Here is a 15,177-nt window from a genome sequence, read left to right as displayed (position 1 = left end):
TTTATTTTATTTTGCTTTATTAATAATTTCATATAGGGAATGTATAGGATTTATCCATGTCAAAGGTATATAAATATATTCTTTGGTTTCAAGTGACTTAATACTTTAGAGTATTAACATACTTTAATTAATAATATAATTTTTGTGATTATTTAAGTGTACATTGATACTTTTTCCCTTTGATTTTTTGTTTTCTCATAAATAATAAATAATAAAAATCTGATTTGAATTATTGAAATGAATTATTAATGCACATTTACATTTTTACAAAAGGATTTTAAAATGACCTGATTTTTTTTTTAATTGGCAGTGTTTTGTGCATGTAAGCGCACTTAGTCAAATCGCTTAAAATATTTTAGTGTTTCCAATTAGATTTTAATTTTAATCAAAAAAAATAATAAAAAGCTATGGAGTGATGAATAAACATGCAGTAAAATGGGGAAAAAAATGATTTTGACATTTAAATTATGTTCAGCTCATTACAACAGAGCCAAATGACAAAACCAATGTACTAGTGCACATATCTTGTAAAGGGCTTTATTATGCAAATTATATTATGCCGTAATTTTACTCCTTCTCTTCGACATTCTACAGTGACAGCATATGCACTGCAGTGAAACCAACATATGTTCACTGTAAACAGACATGTTCACAGGCATGGCCGTCTCCCTTGGGATCTGGGCTGCTTTGATATGCTTAGAAAATAATGATTTTCACATGTGTTGTATTATTTGTTCCCTCAGTGCTGTCCATCCAAATGCGGCGAAATCGCCTAGAAGCTGGAATGAGACAGAACCTGTCTAAAGGTTTCACACAGGCACTGCAGAAAGCATTCAACGACAGCAGCATCCAGGTTCAGGTTGGTAGTTTTGTACTGTTAGTGAATAATAAGGAAAACACCTTTTATAAAAGTTCAAAAGTATGGGATCCCTAATGTTTTTAAAATAATTCTCTTATGGTCAATAAGGCTGCATTTATTTGATCAAAAACACAGTAAAACAGTAATATTGGGAAATATTATTACAATTTACAATAACTGTTTTCTATTATAATATATTTTAAGAAGTCATTTATTTCTGTAATGGCAAAACAGAATTTTCAGCATCATTACTCCAGTCTTCAGTGTCACATGATCATTCAGAAATCATTCTAATATGCTGATTTACTGCTCAAGAAACATTTATTATTATTATCAGTATTGAATATTTTTGTGGAAACCATGATAAATTGTTTTCAGGGTTATTTGATTTGCAGAACATATACAGTTTCTGAAATACTCAGACAAGCCCGTCTGACACCAACAACCATGCCACATTCAAAGTCACATTAATCACCTTTCTTCACCATTCTGATGCTCAGTTTGAACTTCAGCAGATCGTCTTGACCATATCTCCATGCCTAAATGCATTGAGTTGCTGCCATGTGATGGGCTGTTTAGATATTCGCATTAACGAGCGGTTGAACAGGTGTACCTAATAAAGTGGCCAGTAAGTGTATACTGCCAACAACAACAATGCGTTATACATGACCTCATCACATTCATACAACCCAAATTCCGGAAATGTTGGGACGTTTGTTAAATTTGAATAAAATGAAAACTAAAAGACTTTCAAATCACATGAGCCAATATTTTATTCACAATAGAACATAGATAACATAACAAATGTTTAAATGGAGAAATTTTACACTTTTATCCACTAAATGAGCTCATTTCAAATTTGATGCCTGCTACAGGTCTCAAAAAAGTTGGCACAGGGGCAACATATGACTGAAAAAGCAAGTAATTTTGAAAAGATTCAGCTGGGAGAACATCTAGCAACTAATTAAGTTAATTGATATTAGGTCTGTAACATGATTAGCTATAAAAGGGATGTCTTAGAGAGGTAGAGTCTCTCAGAAGTAAAGATGGGCAGAGGCTCTTCAATCTGTGAAAGAGTGCATAAAAAGATTGTGGAAAACTTTCAAAAAAATATTCTTCAACGTCAAATTGCAAATCTCATCATCTACAGTGCATAACATCATCAAAGGATTCAGAGAAACTGGAGAAATCTCTGTGCGTAAGGGACAAGGCCAAAGACCTTTATTGGATGGCCGTGGTCTTCGGGCCCTCAGACGACACTGCATCACTCGTCGGCATGATTGTGTCAATGACATTACTAAATGGGCCCAGGAATACTTCCAGAAACCACTGTCGGTAAATACAAGCCGCCGTGCCATCTGCAGATGCCAACTAAAGCTCTATCATGCAAAAAGGAAGCCATATGTGAACACGGTCCAGAAGCACCGTCGTGTCCTGTGGGCCAAGGCTCATTTAAAATGGACTGTTTCAAAGTGGAAAAAGTGTTCTATGGTCAGACGAGTCCAAATTTGACATTCTTTTTGGACATCATGGACGCCGTGTCCTCCGGGCTAAAGAGGAGGGAGACCTCCCAGCGTGTTATCAGCGTTCAGTTCAATTAAACGAAAAATATGTCAAACCACAAACTCTTAAGCAGCTGTAGACCTATATCAGGCAAGAATGGGACCAAATTCCAACACCAAAACTCCAGAAACCCATAACCTCGTTGCCCAGACATCTTCAAACTGTTTTGAAAAGAAGAGGAGATGCTACACCATGGTAAACATGCCCCCATCCCAACTAGACCTGTAGCAGGCATCAAATTTGAAATGAGCTAATTTTGTGCATAAAATTGTAAAATTTCTCAGTTTAAACATTTATTATGTTATCTATGTTCTATTGTGAATAAAATATTGGCTCATGTGATTTGAAAGTCTTTTAGTTTTCATTTTATTCAAATTAAAAAAAAAACGTCCCAACATTTCCGGAATTCAGGTTGTATTTATTTTGTCAAGTGGCATCATGGATATAAAAAAAACAGTATTTCATGTTGTACAGTAGTATGCTTATCCAAACCCTTTTCTTTCTCTTCCACTGCAAGTACAACATGAAATGAGAAATGCAAAATAAATAATGAAAAGAACAAATCGGAATAGTTTGTTGCCATTGGAAACACAGTAAAATATGCCTTACACAGTAGAATATTCAGCAGAAACAAGATAAGTGCTTTGACCACAGTCAACTGGGATCTTATCACAGTTGCATCATGGGAATTGTAGTTTAGCAGAGGACAGTGTGGTGGGAGGTTGCGTGGGAGGTGTTTCCTGTGTATGATCAGTGTGCAGCTCATTGAGTGAGATTGTGTTGAACATCTCCCTGTTTTCAAGCACAGAGAAAGGACCGTCTTATGAAACTCTTGGTTTGAAGCCTAAGGAGCATTCGCACGTCTGTCTGTCAGAACTGCACATTCATAAATAGCACAGCGCTGGTACCTCATATGCTGCAAATAAAGAATCAATATCATGGTAACAGCAGAGACAATGCGCTGAAGGGAGCGCAGCCAACTAAACAGAGTATTTAAAGGAACAGTTCAACCAAAAATTGACATTCTCTCATCGTTTAATCAGCCTCATGTCATTCCAAATCTGTATGACTCTATTATGTTTAAGGTGCTAGTCATATGGGTTTGTAATGACATGAGGGTGAGTAAATGATGATTTTTTATTTTTGGGTGTACTGTCCCTTTAATGATGATTGACCACTGAATAGGTTGTTATTAGCATTTGAAGTGCAACCATCTGTGTCTATTATGCTCTGTACTGAGTGACTCAATCTGTTCTCTTGAAGATCTTTCTCTATAAGTGTCTGTTTTGCTCTCTGTGTGATGTTTTCCTCCTCTTTCTCCTCCTCCTCCTCAACTGTCCATCAGATCAGAGGTTCTGTATCATTACAGACCCTGGAGGTGATCAGCAGGAGACGTCACAATCACTATCTACACACAAACACAGAGAGAGAGAGTGTGTTTATGTTGGAGTAAAAAGAGAGAGATGGTCAGTCAGCTTGGCTCAATATAATGAAATTTATTCATGTGGGATTTGTATTAGCATTTGCCTCAAGCGCTTAATAAACAAAGCCAGTAAGAGCATTTGTGTGAATATAGCACTATAATATGAATTCAGAGAGGCATATGTAAACAGCTAAAAACTTATAAAATATTGACATTGTATACACTTTTCACACACTCACTAGTTTTAAATGTTCACTATCCACCTGAATACATGCTTCATACAAGCTATTCATGTCATTTTACATTACCTGTGTTCTCTCTAGTTGGAAAGAGATATCTGCACGCCTTCTAATGTGACTGTGGGCTACTATGTCTCGAGAGGGAAATCCGTGTTGGTGGTCTCTGTTGTAATGGAGATCTTAGCTTCCTATGGCTTTGACAAGTTTTTGAATGACATCAGAGAGTATGTTCCTGTGGTGTTGGCCGTCCCCAATCCAGTGGCTCCCTGGCTGTCCAGCCTCGGCATCCACCTGCAGCTCAAAACGGGTGAGATTCTTTTCCATCTGGAGTTTGTTGGGAAATCTGACTGGAAATTATCTGTTGTTTGATTAACCATTTTAAATAGGCAAAATTCTTAAGAAGTTTTATACATGAGCCTCTTCGTTTAACATTTGTCACACTACATGGACATGTCACCTCAACTAGTCTTAAAGGGTTAGTTCACCCAAAAATGAAAATTCTGTCATTAATTACTCACCCTCATGTCGTTCCAAACTCATAAGACTTTCGTTCATCTTCAAAACACAAATGAAGATCTTTTGGATGAAATCTGAGAGCTTTCTGTCTTTCCATGACAGCTACGCAACTGACACTTTGACGTTTAAAAAAGTTCATAAAGAGATTGTAAAACTAATCCATATGAATTGAGCGGTTTAGTCCAAATTTTCTGAAGAGACTAGATCGTTTTATATGATTGACAGTTTTAATTTAGACAGTTTAATTGACAGTTTTTAAAATTAAAATTAAAACCTAAATTAAAACTAATTTGTTGAATTTAAGTTTGCCCTACTCAAACCAATTAATTAGTTTGAGTAGGGCAAACTTAAATTAAACAAATTAGTTCAGTCAAATTAACTTATGAGTATTTAGCACTTTCTTTTTCTTTCAAGTTCACAGAACTGAAATATTTTAAGTAAACTGAACTGTTTCATTGTTTTGAGTTTTATGAACTTATTTCTTTTAATTTAGACGAACTTAAGTTTAACTGAAACTGGGCTCGGATTTCTGTTTCCCAGCATGCTTTGCCCATGGCCCTCGAAAGGGAGAGTAAATGCTAAAATTAAGTGTTATATAATGTTTTGTTTTTTTTTTTTTTGTGCAAGATTAATGTTAAGTGGGAGATTTAGTAGTGATTAATGTTTTTTTTTTATGTTAATTTATAAGAGTTTCTGTTAATGTGGGTTTTTGGAGGTGCATGCAGCTTGGTTTGAGAGCAAGTATGTTAAATGTGTTATATTGCTGCACTCATTCAGCAAGCTATAACATGTTATTGTTAACATGTTAGAAAATTAGCAAGTTAGCATTTTCTGAATTAGCTTGTTATAGCTAGCACTAGTTTTATTAGTTTACACTAATAAAAATGTTCACATTGAGGTTACATGACAATTTTAAGTTAAATGTATAAATTAGTGCACACAAACATTTGTTTAGAACAATTAAAATGTATGAGTACAAAATAAAAATATGCCAGTTCTGCTTAACTAAACTTTGAATTTCTTAACTTAAAAATTTTGAGGCAACTGATTGCCTCAAATTGTTTGAGTTTTGCCAACTTATTCGGGTTTATAGTGTATAAACATTGATCAGTGAACATAAACAGAAGCTCAACTGAACCTGCTTCATGTGCGAGAACAAACCTCATTGGTTATTGCGGAAGCTCAAACATGCTGCGTAACACACAAGAATGAACCTCATTGGTTCTCACACGCATCAAGCAAACATGATTGAGCTTCAGTTTACCACAACTGATGTGTGAGTTGATGAATGTTTATATGTGAATAAAAGCCTAAATTAAATCTGTTCATCATATAAAGCGACTGTGTCTCTTCAGAAAATTTGGACTAATCCAATTCATATGGATTAGTTTTACAATCTCTTAATGAACTTTTTGAAGCATCAAAGTGGTAGTTATGTAGCTGCCTATGGAGGGACAGAAAGCTCTCAGATTTCATCAAAAAAATCTTAATTTGTGTTCCAAAGATGAATGAAAGTCTCTTGGGTTTGGAACAACATGAGGGTGAGTAATTAATGACAGAATTTTCATTTTTGGGTGGACTAACCCTTTAAGCCAACATCCATTTACTCCATTTGTTAAATTGAGTAAAATCCATTTGTTAAATTGATTTTACTCAGTTGAAATTTAGTTACTAGAAGGGAAACTGATCTGTTTTTGGCTAACAGTTTTTTTTTTCTTTTTACAAATAGTTCTCAGGTTTGTTGGGCCAGCAGATGACATCAAGTCTTGCGTGTTCATCCAAATGATGGAGCAACGATTGGAAAATGTATTTGCTGAGGCACAGGAGAAAGTGGAGGACTCTTATGGGACTCTTTCTGTTGAGGTATTTTTTCAATTGAACTTGAAAACAAAGTTTGAAAAATGGCTTATCTTCAGAGGTCTGATAACGCTGTCACTCTGTTAGATTTGGATTTATAGTTTCTTTGTATTTTCAAACAGATTCTAAACACGTATCAAACTGGGAATTCATTGGCAGTCACTCTGGTGTATGTGGTGTGGAACGGTAGCACTCCGTTGAACGGTACTGTGTCCAGCGGTCTCCTTAATCAGCTCACTGCCGAACTGGTGGGCTACTTTCTCTTCTTCCCTCCTCTGATCATCGCTGAGCGTAAGTTCCAGCTTGTGTTTACCGCTTGATGTTACATTAACTTGCCGCACGACTCGTGTTTACATATGTGAACGTTGAAACAGTAGTTCATGTTTATTTCTGTTTGAATCCATGAATTTGTTTTCCTTGAGGCAGAGATCTTCAGTTTTGCTTGGTCCAGAGTACATTTTCCAAGGATGCATAACATTCTCCTTTTTTAGATGGGTAGTTGATATGAAACACTTTTGGGAAGTTGACATATATATACAACCCGAATTCTGAATTTCATTGAATACAATGAAAACTAAAAGACTATCAAATCACATGAGCCAATATTTTAATCACAATAAAACATAGATAACATAACAAATGTTTAAACTGAGAAATTTTACAATTGTATGCACAAAATGAGCTCATTTCAAATTTGATGCCTGCTTCAGGTCTTAAAATAGTTGGGACAGGGCATGTTTACCATGGTGTAGCATCTCCTCTTCTTTTCAAAACAGTTTGAAGACGTCTGTGCATCGAGGTAATGAGTTTCTGGAGTTTTGGTATTGGAATTTGGTCCCATTCTTGCCTGATATAGGTTTCCAGCTGTTGAAGAGTTCATGGTCGTCTTTGACATTTTTTTCGTTTAATGATGCGCCAAATGTTCTCTATAGGTGAAAGATCTAGACTACAGGCAGGCCAATTCAGCACCCGGACTCTTCTACGACGAAGCCATGCTGTTGTAATAGCTGCAGTATGTGGTTTTGTATTGTCCTGCTGAAATACACAAGGCCTTCCCTGAAATAGACGTAATCTGGAAACCTTTATATACCTTTCAGCATTCATAGTGCCTTCCAAAACATGCAAGCTGCCCATACGTATACACTTATGCACCCCCATACCATCAGAAATGCTGGCTTTTGAACTGAACGCTGATAACATGCTGGAAGGTCTCCCTCCTCTTTATCCCGGAGGACACGGCGTCTGTGAATTCCAAAAAAAATGTCAAATTTGGACTCGTCTGACCATAGAACACTTTTGCCACTTTGAAACAGTCCATTTTAAATGAGCCTTGGCCCACAGGACACGACGGCGCTTCTGGACCATGTTCACATATGGCTTCCTTTTTGCATGATAGAGCTTTAGTTGGCATCTGCAGATGGCGCGGTGGATTGTGTTTACCGACAGTGGTTTCTGGAAGTATTCCTGGGCCCATTTAGTAATGTCATTGACACAATCATGTCGATGAGTGATGCAGTGTCGTCTGAGGGCCCGAAGACCACGGGCATCCAATAAAGGTCTTTGGCCTTGTCCCTTATGCACAGAGATTTCTCCAGTTTCTCTGAATCTTTTGATGATGTTATGCACTGTAGATGATGAGATTTGCAATTTGACATTGAAGAAATTTTTTTTGAAAGTTTTCCACAATCTTTTTATGCACTCTTTCACAGCTCTATCCATCTTTACTTTTGAGAGACTCTGCCTCTCTAAGACTTCCCTTTTATAGTTAATCATGTTACAGACCTGATATCAATTAACCTAATTAGTTGCTAGATGTTCTCCAAGCATAATCTTTTCAAAATTTATTGCTTTTTCAGCCATTTGTTGCCCCCGTGCCAACTTTTTTGAGACCTGTAGCAGGCATCAAATTTGAAATGAGCTCATTTAGTGGATAAAAGTGTAAAAGTTCTCAGTTTAAACATTTGTTATGTTATCTATATTCTATTGTTAATAAAATATTGGCTCATGTGATTTGAAAGTCTTTTAGTTTTTATTTTATTCAAATTTAAAAAATGTCCCAACTTTTCCGGAATTCGGGTTGTAGTTGATATATATATATATAGGCTCTTAGTAACATTTTATCTTAAGTATATATGGGGTCCAGTAATCATTTGACTATAATTTATCAGCTTATTTTACATATAAGACTAATATGATAACATTAAATTCACATGTTGGTATTATTACCAATATAACATAAGGTTGAGTAAATGTCTAAATGATGAAAGAATTATCTTTTTTTTCCCAGAATGGTTTTCCAGTAAACATCCATCTGTCTTTAACTCTCTTTTCACAGCTCTAGAGTACCACAATCTTAACACTTCAGTAGCAACCCGAGATTACTGGGTAATCACAGGTAATTACCTTAACATTTCAGCTGCTAACTAGCACCCAGACAGCTATTTGCCAGCATGTGTTATGTGAGTAAGTCTAGCTAATGTTTTCACTCCCTCCTTTTAAACTCAGAGAGTCTTCTTTTTTGAGGAGAGCTATTGATGTATTATTTAGCGTCCCCCATCAACTGATTTGGAGAGATCACATTTGATCAGAAAAAGCTATTTCTAGCTTTAAGTTCTTGCACCCAATGTTCTCTCTGTTGCCTTAGCTAGCTCTTCCTCCCACACTTTTATCCGTTCTCCCCTTTTTTATCACTGTCAGGAGAATGAATCCATTTTACCAAGGTCATTTCTATAGTAATTGCAGTTTTTTAGATTCAGAGTGTAAGAAAGGTAAGTTCTCTTTTTCACCTTGTTTCATCTCTCTCTCTCTCCAGTAATTCAGGACGTTGACAGCTCTTCTCTTGAAGGGAGTTATCAGAGCTTTGCGAGTCTAATGGAGCAGCGGCTGGCGGAGCTCTTTCTGGTTGCCAGTCGACACGGACTCCGCTTCAGGAGAGCTACGACTGTAGGCGATTACACCGTCCAGGTGTGCCGTCAATTTGTTCTTTGTTTGTAATTTTAGCATTTACAATTTATAGTTTTTTCTTGTCTTGAGAAAACGGATCAAATGTATTGATGACTCATCCTGCACTACACAGTGCTCTAGAATGAGAAAGTCCCGCCCAAAAACAACTTGCAACCAATTAGCAAAACATGTTAATGACTGTGACATGACTAAAGAACGTTTTTTAAAAGGTGGATGGAGATTATGTTACTCATTTTGTATGCAAAGAGGTTAGCCAATCCTAAATGAGGTCATTTGCATATAGATGTCTGTTTTGGTGCAAGAAAATTTACTACTGTTCTCTATGGAATTCAAGGGAAAAAATGCTACCAAAGTGTAAAGTATGGGCGTTTAGATTAAGGCTAGTTGCTGAAGTTTGCATTGGAAACATTAAACATGAACTCAAAGTGTTTTCCTCATACCAGATGGTCAGTATCCGACGACTGCCTGGTCCTAAAAACCCAGCTGAAATGACCTACTATGTACAAGTAGATGGTTCTCCCATAACTGGCACTACTGCAGCCAAGACCCTCAACACGGTGGACTCCCAGACCATGGCTCTCACTCTGGGCTACTTCGTCCAGATTCAAGCAGAGCGTATGTATATATTTCACTCATCTAGCCCAGTTTCTTTTCAAACCATCAATTAGTTTCTTTTTATATGCAGGAAAACCTAGGATTTTGTGAGTGTTTACTGTACATCTATAACTATATGTTTGAAGTGTCAAAAGTGACCAGTACATTATAGTTTACATTTATGATGCTTGCTAATCCTAATACTTAAGATTAGTGATTTGAACAAACCCCTAATCATAACTATTAAACTTTGGTGTGTAACTTAGTCATCAGCATAGTATGTGTGCAACCTGATTGTTTGTCCAGGTGGTGACACTTGTGGACACACACAAAAAAACAAAAAAAAAAACAGAAACTACAGAATAACAACAACAAACTACTGGAGACGGCAACAACAATAGATGCCCACGTTGACAAGGGAGTTTAGAGATAACCCGCTACTCAAATTTAAACAAGTGCAAAGACATTTTTATCAGTCATAACTTCTGAAAAGAAATAGCGTATACACTGGACAAGAGTGAAACTTTCTAGTACACGTGTTGACCGCCTCTGTTCGCTCACTCTATCGAATGGGGTAGACTTTGAAAGGCTATAGGTTCGGCTGTACACATTTGCGTCAAAATGTAAGTATACTTTGGGCTTTTACTTTTATACAAGGCCCCGAGACATTTCTAGAAACCAGAATATCTTGCCAAATAAGTACCCAGCTAGCAATCTTGTCTTGCATCTTAGCATTAAATTCTGCACCACTCACATTTATGACAGGAAACGTGAAAATCTTGTTACATTAATTAATGCAAGAACAGCCAACAGAAATGATTTATCAGTGAAACTCTACTTTGACTTGATAAGGAACCAAAAAAAAAAAAAAAAAAAGCGAGGATGATAATGCTGACTTATTTTTCCAAATGAGGTCTATAGCTATCTCACCCTACGCTAGAGAAACCGCAGGGGATTTGGGTGTAGAGAGTTTACACAAGTTTACTGAGCTCTCAACTGGGGCATCAAGCCCAGTTTGTCTGGCGGAGAAGAGCAAAGCCCCAGTTTTGTATGAATAAAACACAATCAGACCCAGCAGTGGGGGTTTAATCTCCCAGATAAGAGCTACAGGCGAAAGACAGATTCAGCTCATTAGGAGCTAACCATAGACAGTAGGAGACAGAGGGGAGTTGGATTACTGTAAGAGAGTGTGCTGGAGACGCAAGTGGCGGAAATCATGTGCAAACATTGTGAATGAGTCTATTGATTTCCAATGTATGTCTGTTTTGGTGTTTGTGTGTAAACAGCGGTGGTGAAGAGTCTGCCTAGTAACCTCTGGATACTGGCCGTCCTGATACCCGTATCGCTGGTGATGGTCGTGGTGGTCATGGCGGTTGCTATCATATGCAGGAGAAACCGAACCGTCTTCAAGACCAGTGCGTTTCGCAATTTCCATCCCCGCACTAAGGTAGGCTCTTCCAGACCACGACTCTTCAAATCACAGTCTTGTCCAAACGAGGACGGTTATGTCAGCATCATATTAATAAATCATTTTAATCATTTAATTAAATATGACTTTGTAAGTGACAATGGGTCTCATTCAATAATAACTGCAATAGGGATACACCAATTTTAAAATTCTGACTGACATGGAGAAGCTGATAATCGTTTTCATTTTATGGACGATAACTGATGAATGGTTGATTATTAAAATTCTGTACTATTTCCTCTAAATAGGTTAAAAAATAAAACACTAAAAACTACAACAAATGTTTTACATAAAAATTATTAAATAGTTTTAATTTAATTATATATATATGTGTGTGTGTGTGTGTGTGTGTGTAAATATAACAATCAATTTCATATATATATATATATATATATATATATATATAAAACCAGTTTAAAATAACTTTTTGTATACTTTAATTATTTTTAATGTAAATATTTTTTTATCTTTTATTTTCTATATTTAACAGTTTATTGATTTGTTGTTAATTAAATTATTTAAAATTGATTACATTCATCAATTTTAGATATTTATATATAAAATAAAATATATTTTTTACATAATTTAATCGAATTTTTGTATATTTTAATTATTTTTTATGTAAATATTTTTATATTTTATTTTCAATATATAACAATTTATTAATTTGTTAATAAAATCATTGATTATTATTAATTATATTGATTGCATTCATTATATATATATATAAAATAAAATATATTATTTTATACATCATTTAATGGAATGTATACTTTAATTATTTTTAATGTAAATATTTTTATATTTTATTTTCAATATATAACAATTTATTAAGTTTGTTAATAAAATCATTGATTATTATTAATTATATTGATTGCATTCATTTTATATAGAAAATAAAATATATTATTTTATACATAATTTAATGGAATTTTTGTATATTTTAATTATTTTTAATGTAAATATTTTTATATTTTATTTTCAATATATAACAATTTATTAATTTGTGAATAAAATCATTGATTATTATTAATTATATTGATTTCATTCATTTTATATATAAAATAAAATATTTTATACGTAATTTAATGGAATTTTTGTATATTTTAATTATTTTTAATGTAAATATCTTTATATTTTATTTTCAATATATAACAATTTATTAAGTTTGTTAATTAAATCATTGATTATTATTATTATTATATTGATTGCATTAATTAATTGTATGTATTTATATATAAAATCAAATATATTATTTTATATTAATAAAGTATATTTTATATATTAAAAATCTGTATTATTGGCTGATAACAACTTTGTGTACTTATGTGCAAAAATCATCTGATTCGTGTGTGGGTTTGTCTTTATTCTCAATATTAATGAATCAGGACTGTTTTTAAATGAGGGAATGAGACCCGTTGTGATGTCATACTGATGATGTCATCTCATGACTACTAACAGGCTTAAAATATCCTGCTTTCCTTCATACTATTCACAAAATAACTTTGTTTTTATCTTATATCTGAATATGGTGCTAGACATACATTTTTAAAATGGTGGCTTGTTCCTCAAACACTTTGTGTTGTCACCACACACGAGACATGCCATTTAAAACATTGGAATGACACATTTCACTTTGACGTCCCCAAAATATCCCTCCAATTGTGTCTTCACTACTTTTCCTGTCCAGACCTCATATCGAAGAGATGGGAGTTATCACCACCAGGTATTTCTGGCTTGTTCATCGTGCTTGGCTGCATGTTTATAGTCCAGACATTCTTCTTGTTGACTGTGCTTGTGGGAAAACAGTCCGCAGGGGGATGGGGAAACAGAAGGTTATCCATCCTCCGCGTAATCGATGAACTGTTCAGTAAGATCTAGTGCATCGAGGATATCTTTGATCTGCACAGCACAAATATCTCCTCCCTTGTGCCTCCATTTGAGATTGCAGGACGATGACTAATAACAGAATGGGGAGGATTTGAAGTATTACCACAGTATTACTGTAATTATGATTTCTTTGTTGTGGTTGGATTATGAGGCTTTTAAATAGATACAGACCAAATGCAGGGTAATAAATTAGGCCACCCCACGCTGAGAGATACTCCAAGGTTACATATATGAATAATTAGGTGAAGTTTAAATAGATTACCAGGACTTTTCCATCTAAAACAGGAAACATTAAATGACCCAACAGGAATAAGCTATAGGATCTATGTGTGCATATGTAGAGGAATGTATTTATAGCAAATGTGCATATTATACACTACCATTCAAAATTTTGGGGACAAACGCAGAGAAAAAATTAATGCTTTTATTCAGCAAGAATGTATTAAATTGATCAAAAGTGAGAGTAAAGACATCTATAATGTTCTATTTTTCATAGAATCCTAAAAATGTATCACATTTTCACATCGTATGCTGTTTTCAACATTGATAATAATAAGAAATGTTTCTTAAGCAGCAAATCATCATATTAGAATGTTTTCTGAAGGATCATGTGACACTGAAGACTGGAGTAATGATGCTGAAAATTCAGGAATAAATTACATTTAAAAAATATACTAAAATAGAAAACAGTTATTTTAAATTTTAATAATATTTCACAATAATACTGTATTTTTGATCAAATAAATGCAGCTTTGTTGAGCATAACATTTAAAAAAAATCTTACGACTTCCGTAGAACTCAAAAAGAGAAGTTTAGCAGAATGTCTAAGCTGCTCTTTCTGTACAATGAAAGTGAATGGTGGCCAAAACTTAAATTCAGTCTGTGCCTCACACCAAGTTATCAAATGGCTTCAGCAGACTTGGAATGTAATGCACAATTCATATAAACATTTTATGGTGGTTTTTGTGTCACCTTCCACTTTCATTGTAAGTAAAAGAGCAGCTTCGACATTCTGGAAAAGTCATATGGGCATGGAACATGAGCGTCAGTAAACGATGACGTATTTTCCTTTTTGGGTGATATATCCCTGTAGTATAACTGTATTGTTTTTAGTAATAGAATAAAACAATATGCAAATCAGTTGTAATTATGATAATCGTCTCTTTGATCGTACTCCCTCTTAGCCATGTTCTCTGATCTGAAAACATTCCTTGCTCCGTCCAATTAAGATGTCCTTTCAGGAACATGATTTTGCTTATGCATGGTAATTTGTGGATCAGTGTATAAAGCGTTCCGGTTTCACGCAAGAGCTTCCCGTGTTAGCGAAGTGGAATAAGAGGAGGTGTGTGTAAGTGAGAATAAAGTCGCATAAGGACACAGATACCGGCACTGATGATTTGTCAGGCTCAGACGTGATCAATTGCATGTGTGTCTGCTTGCATGCTCTTTGCTTCTACCTGTCGATGTGTTTGAACAGTCCTTACGTGTTTTCCCTGCTTGTTTGTGTGAGGAAGACAAGTTGACATCCTGTGCGAGACTCTACCCTTAAATCAACTTGGATTAAAATAAGATTTATATAAGGGGTTTGTGGACTGTCGCGATCCACGTCTGGCTCCTCTCAAATACAATCGGATGAAGCACAAGTGAATTATATATAGTTCAGCTGAGCATGTGAATTATATTTGAGTGGTTTTGACCTCATTCAAGGTCAACGTCCAATACAGAACATCCAGGAAGATGATCATTTTCAACACATTTTAGATAGGTATGCATGATAAATCGGTGCCTACCTATATCTTTTGAT

General features: G+C 35.0%; 1 protein-coding gene across 4 annotated transcripts in view; it reads left to right on the top strand.

Moving 5' to 3' along the window:
• Positions 1–15,177, top strand: part of kiaa1549la (KIAA1549-like a) — a 62,124-nt gene that overhangs the window by 29,893 nt on the left and 17,054 nt on the right. For 3 of the 4 annotated variants that reach the window (XM_051884733.1, XM_051884732.1, XM_051884731.1), the window contains exons 4-12: positions 744–859; positions 4,169–4,391; positions 6,330–6,463; positions 6,580–6,748; positions 8,793–8,852; positions 9,270–9,421; positions 9,865–10,036; positions 11,302–11,462; positions 13,174–13,209. In XM_051884733.1, the coding sequence (XP_051740693.1) occupies positions 744–859; positions 4,169–4,391; positions 6,330–6,463; positions 6,580–6,748; positions 8,793–8,852; positions 9,270–9,421; positions 9,865–10,036; positions 11,302–11,462; positions 13,174–13,209 (1,223 nt within the window). The remainder of the gene's footprint in view (positions 1–743; positions 860–4,168; positions 4,392–6,329; positions 6,464–6,579; positions 6,749–8,792; positions 8,853–9,269; positions 9,422–9,864; positions 10,037–11,301; positions 11,463–13,173; positions 13,210–15,177) is intronic. The other variant, XM_051884734.1, reaches the window with a different exon arrangement.

Source organism: Ctenopharyngodon idella, chromosome 24 (genome assembly GCF_019924925.1).
Source record: "Ctenopharyngodon idella isolate HZGC_01 chromosome 24, HZGC01, whole genome shotgun sequence".
NCBI classification, from domain to species: Eukaryota; Metazoa; Chordata; class Actinopteri; order Cypriniformes; family Xenocyprididae; genus Ctenopharyngodon; species Ctenopharyngodon idella.
The sequence above is the reverse complement of the archived record's forward strand: the minus strand, read 5'-3'. Positions and strand labels throughout refer to the sequence as shown.